The 13,192-nt window shown below is 41.9% G+C and overlaps 1 protein-coding gene across 3 annotated transcripts in view; it reads left to right on the top strand.

The window, feature by feature from the left end:
• Positions 1 to 13,192, top strand: part of LOC126295210 (plexin domain-containing protein 1) — a 1,111,099-nt gene that overhangs the window by 354,889 nt on the left and 743,018 nt on the right. For 2 of the 3 annotated variants that reach the window (XM_049987547.1, XM_049987548.1), the window contains 2 exons: positions 391 to 661; positions 12,860 to 12,999. The exons of the other annotated variant lie outside the window; for it this stretch is intronic. In XM_049987547.1, the coding sequence (XP_049843504.1) occupies positions 391 to 661; positions 12,860 to 12,999 (411 nt within the window). The remainder of the gene's footprint in view (positions 1 to 390; positions 662 to 12,859; positions 13,000 to 13,192) is intronic. 3 annotated transcript variants of the gene reach the window in all.

Below are 13,192 nucleotides of genomic sequence, written 5' to 3'. Positions count from 1 at the left end.
TTTCTTTACTGACGCAGAGATTTTGGTGCCAGTATTTATCTTTGTGCCTGCATAGCATGCCTGTGTAGCGCTACATATATTAGACGGCAGAAGTTTGTTGTGGCGGCACCTACCAACATTTTTCAGAACTTCCGATTGCTTTGCACTCGATTCTAAGCCGCAGGTGGTTTTTTGGATTACAAAAACTGGAAAAAAAGTGAGGCTTAGATTAGAGTAAAAACGGTAAATAAATTATCCCTTAGAGTATATACAAAGTATTAAGATGTGGCCAGATGGTGTATTCAGTGTGGGGAAAAAATACTTCAAAATGTGTGCTTCTCAATCTGTCAAATTCCAACACACCTGCGAATAGCACCGTGACCTGACGTTCGTGTACGTGTGCGCCCACAGTGCCGGTGGTGTAAGGGCATGTGCTCGGACGGCATGGACAGGCGGCGGCAGGAGTGGCTCCAGCACTCGTGCGACAAGCAGGGCTTGGCGTCCGTGGAGCAGTGCCCGCCCCCGGCGACGCGCGACCAGCACGCGCTGCCGACGCTGCAGCCGCTGTCCCGGCCGCACGCCGGCGGCGGAGACGGGGGTGTGGAGGCCGCCGTGCACGCCTCCCAGCCGGAGGCTGCCCACTCGGAGCCACAGCGCACTGACGGAGGGCTGCACATGAACGGTGAGTCGCGCCTGCTGCCGAATCGCTACCTCGATCTGATCACTTGAACTTCGTCTGAGTTCGTGTTTGTTTTGGATGTGGTTATTGTGGATTCAGTTAACCTAGAAAGTCAAAGTTTCCGCTTGTGTCTGCATCTGCATTTAGTCTCTGCAAACTGCTGTGAAGTGCATGATAGAGGGTCCTTCCGACTGTATGTGAATGGAATGGGAAGCAAAAAATCAGCGCATAGTGTGGGAAGAACAGCTGTTGGAATGTCTCTAATCCAGCCTCACAATCCCTTCACAAACAATACATAGTGGGTTGTATATATTCCTAGATTAACAAATCAAAGCCGGTTCTTGAAACTTTGTATGTAGGCTTTCGCAGTATAGTTTACGTGTGCCTGCCTGTTATTTCTTCAGTCTCTCGGTGACACACTTTCATTGGTCAAACAAATATGTGACCGCTCGTGCTGCCCTTCTCCGTTTATAAGGGGTGTTCAAAAAGAAACGAGCCGGAGTCTGGAATGCGCAAACCGTTGACCGGTGTTTTGTGTGTAACGAGGTGTGGTTCCAACCGGTGTGTGGAAGTTAACAACCCAGTGCTAGAAGGCAACATGTAGGTTACGTGACTGTACAGAGCTGGCAGCACATGCATCAGTCATCAAACACTGCCAGTCGCATTGCAAACAGTGACTTAGAGACGTCAAGAGAAGACAGAGAGATCCCCCTTCTGATTCACTTCCTGTAGCGTGGGACAACTTGCGAACCTTGACAACATTTCGCCAAGCGATCAAATCAAAACGACCAGGCAATCTGCTCCACGACAATGCAAAGCCTAATACGGCCATCACAGTCATGGGACTACTGCAGAAATCCAAATGGGAGGTTCTCAGCCACCCTCCGTACAGTCCAGAGCTCTCTCCCTGTGATTACGCAATTTTTGGTTCCCTTGAAAAGACTGAGGGGGCAAAAGATTTACCTTGCACGACAACATCCAGCTGTACATGCGGAACTGGTTGACATCACAGCCTTGGGAATTTTATGAGACAGCCTTTCACCTCCTTGCGTCACAGTGGGACGAGTGTGTAAACAGCGAGGGTCAGTACTTCTAACATGCTGGTACTTGTTTCTGTAATTATGCTTCTGGCTCATTTCTTTTTGAATTCCCCTTATATATTGAATATCCCCTGCTAGTCTTATTTGATACAGGTCGCACACGCTTAGATAGTATTGTAGGACGGGTCCCACACATGATTTGCAAGCTGTCTCCATTATACCTATGACTCAGCGCTATATATATATATATGTGTGTGTGTGTGTGTGTGTGTGTGTGTGTGTGTGTGTGTGTGTGTGTGTGTGTGTATGTGCGGATGGATATGTGTGTGTGTGTGTGTGTGCGCGAGTGTACATCTGTCCTTTTTTTCCCCCAAGGGAAGTCTTTCCGCTCCCGGGATTGGAATGACTCCTTACCCTCTCCCTTAAAACCCACATCCTTTCGTCTTTCCCTCTCCTTCCTGAAGAAGCAACCATCGGTTGCGAAAGCTAGCAATTCTGTGTTTTCACAACCAACGGTTGCTTCTTCGGAAAAGAGGGAAGGAGAGGGAAAGATGAAAGGATGTGGGTTTTACGGGAGAGGGTAAGCAGTCATTCCAATCCCGGGAGCGGAAAGACTTACCTTAGGGGAAAAAAGGATAGGTATATACTCACGCGCAGGCACAGGCACATCCATCCATACATATACATACACAAGCAGACACATTTAAAGGCAAAGAGTTTGGGCAGAGATGTCAGTTGAGGCGGAAGTGCAGAGGCAAAGATGATGTTGAATGACAGGTGAGGTATGAGTGGCGGCAACTTGAAATTAGCGGAGATTGAGGCCTGGTGGCTAACGAGAATAGGATATATTGAAAGGCAAGTTCCCATCTCCGGAGTTTGGATAGGTTGGTGTTGGTGGGAAGTATCCAGATAACCCGGGCGGTGTAACACTGTGCCAAGACGTGCTGGCCGTGCACCGAGGCATGTTTAGCCACAGGGTGATCCTCATTACCAACCAACACTGTCTGCCTGTGTCCGTTCATGCGAATGGACAGTTTGTTGCTGGTCATTCCCACATAGAAAGCTTCACAGTGTAGGCAGGTCAGTTGGTAAATCACGTGGGTGCTTTCACACGTGGCTCTGCCTTTGATCGTGTACACCTTCCGGGTTACAGGACTGGAGTAGGTGGTGGTGGGAGGGTGCATGGGACAGGTTGTACATTGGGGGTGGTTACAAGGGTAGGAGCCAGAGGGTACGGAAGGTGGTTTGGGGATTTCATAGGGATGAACCGAGAGGTTACGAAGGTTAGGTGGATGGCGGAAAGACAGTCTTGGTGAAGTGGGGAGGATTTCATGAAGGATGGATCTCATTTTGGGGCAGGATTTTAGGAAGTCGTATCCCTGCTGGAGAGCCACATTCAGAGTCTGATCCAGTCCCGGGAAGTATCCTGTCACAAGTGGGGCACTTTTGGGGTTCTTCTGTGAGACGTTGTGGGCTTAAGGGGATGAGGAAGTGGCTCTGGTTATCTGCTTCTGTACCAGGTCGGGAGGGTAGTTGCAGGATGCGAAAGCTGTTTTCAGGTTTTTGGTGTAATGGTTCAGGGATTCAGGACTGAAGCAGATTCGTTTGCCACAAAGGCCTAGGCTGTAGGGAAGAGACCGTTTGATGTGGAATGGGTGGCAGCTGTGATAATGGAGGTACTGTTGCTTGTTGGTGGGTTTGATGTGGACGGATGAGTGAAGCTGGCCATTGGACAGATGGAGGTCAACGTCAAGGAAAGTGGCATGGGATTTGGAGTAGGACCAGGTGAATCTGATGGAACTAAAGGAGTTGAGGTTGGAGAGGAAATTCTAGAGTAGTTCTTCACTGTGAAGATGTCATCAATAAATCTGTACCAAACTTTGGGTTGGCAATCTTGGGTAACCAAGAAGGCTTCCTCTAAGCGACCCATAAATAGGTTGGCATACGAGGGGGCAATCCTGGTACCCATGGCTGTTCCCTTTAATTGTTGGTGTGTCTGGCCTTCAGAAGTGAAGAAGTTGTGGGTCAGGATGAAGCTGGCTAAGGTGACGAGGAAAGAGGTTTTAGGTGGGGTGGCAGGTGATCGGCGAGAAAGGTAGTGCTCCATTGCAGCGAGGCCCTGAACGTACGGGATATTTGTGTATAGGGAAGTGGCATCAATGGTTACAAGGATGGTTTCCGGGTAAGGATTCCAGGCGTTCGAGAAAGTGGTTGGTGTCTTTGATGAAGGATGGGAGACTGCATGGAATGGGTTGAGGGTGTTGATCTGCGTAGGCAGAGATACGTTCTGTGGGGGCTTGATAACCAGCTACAATGGGGCGGAGAGAGAGAGAGAGAGAGAGAGAGAGAGAGAGAGAGAGAGAGAGAGAGAGAGAGAGAGAGTATACCTGTCCCTTTTTCCCGCTAAGGTAAGTCCTTCTGCTCCCGGGATTGGAATGTCTCCTTACCCTCTCCCTTAAAACACACATCCTTTCATCTTTCCCTCCCCTCTTTTGTGATGAAGCAACTGTGGGTTGGGAAAGCTTGAAATTTGTGTGTGTTTTTTAGTGTGTCTATTTACCAGCGTTTTCTGATTTGGTAAGTCACAGCATCTTTTTTTAATATATATCGCACCCTAGAATGTATTTGTATGAGTTCAGTGATTCTAATTGTGAGTCATTAATGATGTCATTGGATACTAAGTTTTTTCTTCTGAAAGTCCATAATTTTACATTCCTGGGCATTTTCAGCGAGTTGCCAATCTTCCCACGAATTTGAGATGGTCCAGACCCTACTGAATGTGTACGCAGCTTTTTTCAAACAGTAATTCATTATAGATAACTGAATCATCTGTGAAAGGTCTGAAGTTACTAATAACATAGTCTTAAAGTTCATAATGTACAACATAAACAGCTGTTGCCCCAACACAATTCCCTTGTTCACGCCTGTAGTTACTTTTGAATCTCTGATAACATAAGGTGGTAAGGAGCATTCTAACGTAGCACTCTGAATTAATTCATAGTAATGTTGCTTTCCTCAAAACGTACACACCATTTTCTGAAATGGGTCTCTTGAAACATACGAGAATTTTTGTTACATCTAAATGGAAAATTGGCATCACGACCCATGAGAAAAATCATGTTTTCATAACTGACTATGATTTAACAAGACATGACAGTGTTCGTAATCACATTCAGGTTGTTAAATATCTGAGCTCTGTATAGGTGATAACGAATGTTTTTTCTGAGTCATTTGCACTGTTGACCCATTAACTCCTTGCTCTCAGGATGTGAGCGAATCAACCATTTAGGGCACTGTATAGTGGACGTCCTAACTCGATGTTTTCGGGCATTCGGTTGTGTTGACACACACATTACAGAGCCAGTTGTGTTGAAGCATTCAACCCATCTAAAAATGGTGTTGTGATCTGGAACAGGTCAGTGGATGGGAATATGAAAATGAGTGTGAAGGTAGTTTTTTGTCTGTATTACAGACTCTTTGTTGACAAAAACTACAAGAGAGTGAATGTACGATGCTCCAGGTTCAACATTGTGAAAACTAAAATCCCACTCTGACAGACACATCAAGCCCACCCCCTCCTCTCTGGGGCCAGAGCTGCACTATTCAGTATGAAAACATTGTTTCCATGGTGGACCTTGTGTAAGATAAAAGTCACAGGAAATAATGGTTCTGGACCCACATAAGAATGTGGGTTATGAGAACCACTGAAATACGGAGACATGAAATTGTTGTAGAGCTATTTCTATAGCGACCAGTTTTGGATTTGTTGTTTGATGTATCTGGTAAGTTACTTGTTGCAAATTGTTCGGGGGGGGGGGGGGGGGGGGGGAGGAGAGAGAGAGAGAGAGAGAGATGATGGTTTCATTCCCACTATATTCTTTAGGAGCATGTATGTACATATGATTTGTATTTTAACAGTATGTACATATGATTTTTATATTAACAGCTGTACAATGGTCTAATTTTAGTTTCTGTAGCGATGCATCTCTAGTGTTAACTCACATGTTTTCTCTTTCTGCTTTTTTCTGCTGAAAGCTTTCACGGGAATAGTGGCTGGATGGAGACCAAAGGTATGATTGTTGCTGCTTGTGTAGACAACACTGCAAAATTCTGCACTGGACATTAAGAAATATTCAGATGTTTTGTGTGGAAGTGGTAGTCATAATGTTTAAATTATCACCAAAAAATAAACCTGCGAGCATGAAACGTGGACGTCGTATATAAATTCACTGTTCATTGCAACACTAATTTTTCAGGGACAGATGATAAGTGAAGTAGTTGGTTGCAAAGTCTGTATTTTGCCAAAGAAGCAGCATGCACGATGTGGTCCATTGCAGAATGAGTTGGGACATTGTTTTAGAACAAAAAGCCAGCCCTTGGACACCTTTGCCCAGCACTTTATCTAAGCAGCCTTGCGTAACTGCCCATTAGTGATTTAACCTGTTGGCACCACTCTGTGGCAATCCTAAAAAAGTGCTGAGCATCCTGTTACCTGATCACTGTCCGGTCTATGCCTTTTTTCTGTGGTGATGAAGCTGCATACAGTATAAACCCTCTTCTGTATTTCCAGAATTACAGTTTTCCCACTGTTTATAATCTTTTTTTATCGTTCCCTTCAAATTCACTATGTTTGCAATGTTTACTGTATGAGAGTTCCTTGTCAATTTAGGGAATACCAGGACATTAGTTGTAAAATTATAACTGGGTTTTTCCTTACGTTTATTCAGGAAGATCTGGTGCATTCTCTTGGGTGGTGCTGATCGTACAAACATTGAAAGCAGAGAAATTCAAAACACCATGAGCATTGGGTGAAAGCAAGTTTGTCACAGTGACATCTCACTCGGGATAGAAACATAGTTGATATTGCAGAAGATATCACATGTTGGCAATAATCTCACAGCAAATCACATACAAAAGATCCCTTCACCAAAAACTGGCACTTGAAATTGATTATGAGAGAAGATATTAATCATACATACAATTAGTGGATGAATAAGGACAATGTTATTTCAGTATACATTGGAAAACATTTGTTCAGTAACTTTATGCAGACATGGATAGGTAAATGGAAAAACAAACTAAAAATAACAATCTGGTCTCAAACATGGGCTGCAAAATTGTGAAGCCATGACATTCGTGTCTGTACCACTGCTTTGGTTGGACTGCGTATGTGCTGGAAAGCACGTAAGTACCTAGAAAACTTTGTGTATTGTCCTCTCAGAAATGGTAATGTATCTACAGATAAGCTGAGACAGGTGTTCGCTTACTTTGATGTCTCTTGCACTGAGCGAAGTTTCTAGGCAGTCAGATTATGGCACCTGCCTTGCAAAAAATGAATTGCCCCCATAAGACTGTACATCATCAGTGGGGTGCGCAATTTCATTTTTGTTCTTCTAGCAGTGTCCTGAGGTGCTTCGGCATGAGGATTACAATGTGCACCAGGGCTTGTAGACATATAACAGAAAACAGACAAAACATTAAGTACAAACAATAGAAACTCCAGGTTTCAGCATCAACAATACAAGGAAAAAGACAGATTACTACTTCCTGTTGAGTTGCGAACAAGCACAACCAAAATACAGTTACATATTTAGCTTTTGACCAAAACCTTTTTTAGGAAAGTGCATGCTTGCTTGCGTGCACGCATGCTCACTCACTCACTCACTCACTCACTCACGTGCGCGAGCACATTCTCACGTGCGCGAGCACATTCTCACGTGCGCGAGCACATTCTCACGTGCGCGAGCACATTCTCACGTGCGCGCCTGCCGTCGTGTGCATGAGGTTTGCTCGCTTGTGTGAATGAATGTGCACGCGTTTTATTGCCGAAGAATGCTATGGGCAAAAGTTAACTGTGTTAGTCTTTTCATTGTGCCTTTTTGCAACTCAACAAGTCGTCTATGGTGAGTAGCAGCGAGTTAATTACACTAACTTGCACTACTTCAAATTTTGAGGTGATAATTAGAACTTTTTGTGACTACTTCTAATATTTAATATAGTTGCTGTCTGTCTTTAAGGTGTCTGGCCTTATTAAAACATTTTTCAAGTTCAGTCTTGTGCAAAGCTAGAAAATTTTTACAAGCAGAAGTGAGAATTGTGTTATAAAATTTCAGAATACATTTGATGGGAAGTGTTTTAAATAAGGATTACCCCCATTTACTCATGTATATAATTTAAAAGAATGGAGGCAATGTATGCAGTATAGGTAGTTAAGAAACAAGTGAGTTTTTCTAAACTTAAACTGTGTTTTGATCTGCATACGTACAATATCGATCTTCAGTGGTAGCAGAAGAAAACTAAGTTTTGTTAGCACTGCCAATTTTTTTTGTTATTTAAACAAATCTTCTAAATGTATAGCAGTATCAGTGTAGTTGTTAAATGGGGTAGAAATAGCATTTGGAAGAAAGTCATACACAATGTTTTGCCCACAAGCTGAAATTGGTGTCAAAAAAATTACACTGCAAAGAGACAAACTGTTGGAGGTGATTACTGGTGTGATGAGGATTTTAATGTGGGTTGAAGTGTAGTAGCAAGTAATGAGGTAAGAAAAGAATTGTAGCTCAGACTAACTCATCAAGTATCCACCAGATGAATTTAATATTCAGTATGATTGAAAGAGTGTTACAGCTGCATCCAGTGATAAATAGCATTGTTAAATGCTTCACTAGTGCACTGCTCGTGGTAACAGCTGCACATATTGTAGATCAGGCAGATAGCTGTGACATTCTGGAGCCTACAGAAGTGGCTACTTGGAAAATTTGTGTAGAGAAGCACATTGAAAGCAGTAAAGTAATCGCAATAAGTAGTATGTTGAATATCTGAATGTCAGACAATTGGAGAGAACCTAAAGAGTAATGCCATATTAGAAACCAAAAAGGAATTGCAGCCAACATACTAAATTATTAGCCTTATCAGCACCTCTTGATCATCAATATAGGAATATCCAGGAAGATCCTTTAACATGTTTGGAGGCCATCAAGATGTCTAAAATCTTCTTTCAGCTGTTGAAATGACTGTCAGTGAGTATGGGCAACACGTTGAGGCATTACAGGAAAATAGAGAAACCATATCTGATATTTATAAATTGAACATTATAAAATAGTGCAAGAAAACGATAATTTGCAGACTGCAACAGGAATAGATGTACAATCACAGTTCAGTTATTACCTGGAAGATCTCTTCCTAGATGTTGAATGAGATCCATCAGAAATAAGCAGTAAAGTCATCAGCACAGCCTATCCAAAATTATAAAAAAAAGACTCCATCAACAGTGCAGTAAACAGAAGCATTTTCTCAAAAATGTAATTGGAAGTCTGTAGACAATTGCTGTATGTATTGATTAATAAATAAGATACTAGATTTATTTGTATGTTGCTTTTTAGGTCATCGTAGCAATTCGTCATTTAACATTGGTGTCAGAAAAATAAATAATTTGGGAGTCAATTGATGTTGGTGATTTTCCAACATTGCCCATTCCTAGATAAAATTAAAAACTAAAGCTGTAAGGCACATATAAAATTTAGTGAAATCTTGGCAGTTGTACAATGCAGCCTCATGTACAAAGAAGTAAACACAAGAATTGCATATTAATGAAGTGTGATTAGATAAATTTAGTTTAGATCAGTTGGATCTTAAAAAATAACTATTGTTTCCTTACATAGCGCTACTTTCAAGCCACAGTAGTGTTTGACTTTCTGCAGGGAACGTTTGACTGGTTCGACTTCAGTTGAGAAAAGTAACTTCACTGTTCCCATACAGGCAACTGAATTAGGTTTTCATGAGATGCGCAGGGGATTAGCCATTGATATCTGACTCCTGTCCTGAAATTCTACTTGGTTATGACTGTAATGCTCGAAATCAGTTGTGTGTAAAGTTACATTGAAGTTGTTTTTAGCAACAAAGGTGGAGGCAATCAGTTATTCCTGCACAAAGTCAAAGGTTTTTGGGAAAAAAGTAAATGAATGAAAATATAATTCAAAATTTGTTTACTATTTGTGTGTAGATGCTGCGGCTTTTGTTAATACATGCCTTTTTTTATTTCCTGTCACGGTTGTGTTCCCACTATTTCATTAGCAGTTACTTTTAAATCACCTGTAGCCTTACAAGGAGCTTACTAGCACACTTTGTTGAAAATTACAATGTTGTTTGTTGTGGTAATTAAAAACATACAAAAGTCTGGATTGTATGAATCGTAGTGAAGTGATTTAATAGAACTTCTCTGAAGAGCACACATTTATATATCACATTTAATAATTGTTCTGTATGCAGAGCAGTATTAAGTTTACTTCTTTGTGTTGCTATTTTATATGGTAACAATTTATTGCTGGTTTGAAAATGAACACGGTGTTGACAACTAGCCAGCAATAAACTTGAGCACTAGTGTGATTTCCAAGCACTGTTAAGTACAAAGCATTTCATCAGATCTTCAGTTATCAGCCAGTAGCATATTAGACTAGTAATTAAGTAGTTGCTGGTTCGAATCTCATTGGTGTCGCAGTATTTCTTACTTTTATTTTAATTTTGTATGTATTATCATATAAAATCTTAAAATCATTATTCTTAACAAATAAAAGATAATCAAACTGTGTGGCTCAGAACAGGTAGCGATCAGTAAATTGGACTGAGCATAGAACTTTAAAAAAAGAAATTGTTGATAGGAAATTGCTGAGTGTATGAGCCAAGTTAAGGCACTACGGTAGTTGTCAAGGCAAAAGGAGTACATGCTTCAGAGACTGATTATAGATGGATGTGGATTAAGAGATATAATGATAGAGAATGGAGAATATTAAGGATTTTAGGTGACAGATCGATTAATAGGCACATTATGTTTGAGAGCAAGTGAGGAGCTGTACAGAAGGATGGAACTGGTAACATCTGTGATTAACCCTTTCACTTCTGTGGGTGTTTGTACACATCCTGTGCTACACTTTTCTCCTGGTATTATGGATGTCTGACTGTATTTGAGCTGCCGACCTTTCACTGTTGTGGACGAGTTACTTCCATATCTCAGTGAATGTAAGGGTTAAGAGTATTTATCATGTATCATATGTGCCCCATTAAGTGCTATCATTTGCAGAAAACATTTTTTTTTCATATCTTGAATTGTTTGAGATATGATTATTGTTATGACTATGCGATTCGTGACGTGAATGGGCGCATTGCGCGCGGACATCCTTTGGCCATAAACTCCAGTAATTCAAGAATGAAATGAGATATCCTCCTGCTCTAAATTTTATGTAAAATTTTGATACCTTATATATGTTTCATTCAGTTCAGTGTAAGAGCTGAAATCCAACCATATGCAGTGCGTATTTATCTCTGCGAGCTCTTAAAATTTCTTGCACTGTTTTATTTAATTTCATGCAGCGGGGTTCGTATGACAGAGATTGAAAAGAAATGCATTTCTTTACAGAGGGAACATATCAGATGTGCAAAAATCCAATTTTTTTCACCTGATAGGTTTTGAAAAATTGAGTAGTATTTCGTATCGGGCAGAACACTGTCTTGGCACAGACACCAGAAGTTGGTGAGCAGTACAGCTGTAACAAAACCCACCCTCAGCACAGAATGCAAAGAGCTGATCTGTAGTTGCAAAAGGGTTAAGAAGAAAAACTTGTTATTTAAGGGCACACGTCCAGTATGTCCCATGATTGTGTAACAAAGAAAATTTGGAAATTCATAACGCCAAAGGCAAAGAGATTGGGACAGCTCCACCAAATGTGATACAGATGTTAAAAAGAAATCAGTACCCCAGAGGAAAACATTGTGGACAGTAACGAATTTAGACAAATGCTGGAAAATGTGCAGAGGCTTTAAGCCAGGAGAAGCATTCAAAAAGACGGAGGGAGGTGGCAGTCTGTCAGAAGACCAGGAGGAGGCACTGAGTGATGGATTCTAGAGATACAGGCAGGAACAGTGGTAAAAATGGAAAAATGATACCCACCTGTTGTAACCACAACCAACAGTGGGAACACCTTGGGCTGCGGATCGGTGCCGCCAGGCGGGGAAGGCACCGGTGGTGGAGCACGCACCACCAGGTAAACACAGGACGAGTCGGATGACAGACAAACGACAACTGACAACAACAGACCACGACCGACTATGAGCGACACAACAAGGAAGAGATAAACAACGTAGGCTTGTGGAAACCACAACACTAAACGTAAATCCACTCGGAACCAGAGCCAGGCAAATGTCAACAACGAGCAACGACCAGAACACAGTACCGCTGAGATAGACGAAATCCAGAGCGATTACCAGACTGGCTGGACTAGGGCAGAACAGGTCCCTATATACGAAACCGGAGGGAGTGGCTATTGGCCGCTGTCTGCACGTGGCTTAGCGGTGGCGCCCTACCTGCACGGAATAGCGACCGCGGACGCAAAGCCCTCTATGGGCTGACCACGTCCATATGTTCTGCCTCATGTTTGACTTCCGCGGCGAAAGGTACTAGAATACAGATTGTTAACTAGTATTTCATAGTGCCTCAGTTCATTGTAAAAAAAAATTATTACACAGCATTTCTTAATTAACAATTCCACTTTATAACGAATGGAAAAGTCTAATCATTAAATGGAAGAATTATGTACGTCTGTAATATTGTGCAATGTCAAGAAATATTTAATTTACTCTTTAAAGCTTTTTGTTTTTGTACGAATTTTTAATTTATTTGGAATGGTCTCATACCACATCTTAAAAAATATATAAGCTATTCGTTAATTCAGATTTGCAGGGTCCTAGTTCTTGCTAATAAGTATTGAGTTTAAAAAAAAGTATAAACAAGTTGCTGCCACTGAGAATTCAAACAGCAACTTCACAATTACTAAAGTAATGCCCTACTGACTCACTGGCTGGTGAATTTCTCAATGAAATACACCAAATGCTTGTTAAATTAACAGCACTTGTAAATCTACTAATCTTGAAATGGTTTACCTTTAAAGAAAAAAAAAGTGCCTTATCACTTTAGGAAATAGATATTTGGGCTCCAAGCCACTTATGCTATGAGTACGAAGAAAATATAAGAGGGCCAATTCGTAAGGCTTCCTTGTAAGACACAAAATAAAAATAAAACTGAAGTAACACTACCTGCAAATCTTTCTACCGAAGTTGTGCGGAAACTCACGGAGATGCTGACAGATGTTTCTCTCCCTCTGCACGGCAGGATCTCCGAGCAGCTCCTCGGTGAGCGTGTCTGGCGTGGTGGCGATCCTGAGTGTGGTGACGCTGGTGTGCGCGACGGGTGTGTGGATCCTGTACGCCTACCGCAACCCGCACACAGCCTCTGGCCAGTTCCTCATCAGGGTGAGTAGAGTCGTGGGGTATGGTGTGTCACACACCGTGTGAGCACCAGCTGTTTACATGCGCCAAACATCAAAGTCAAATGAACAACTATAAACATATTTCAGAGTGATCTTTTCATAGGCCTACCACAACTGTACATGTCTGTTTTCAGAAAATGGAGGAAACTTGATCATTCGTTGAACCAATAATATTT

The sequence above is a fragment of the Schistocerca gregaria genome, chromosome 11, assembly GCF_023897955.1.
Source record: "Schistocerca gregaria isolate iqSchGreg1 chromosome 11, iqSchGreg1.2, whole genome shotgun sequence".
Classification (NCBI taxonomy): domain Eukaryota; kingdom Metazoa; phylum Arthropoda; class Insecta; order Orthoptera; family Acrididae; genus Schistocerca; species Schistocerca gregaria.
Note: the sequence above shows the minus strand (reverse complement) of the source record. Positions and strands in the feature narration are given on the sequence as shown.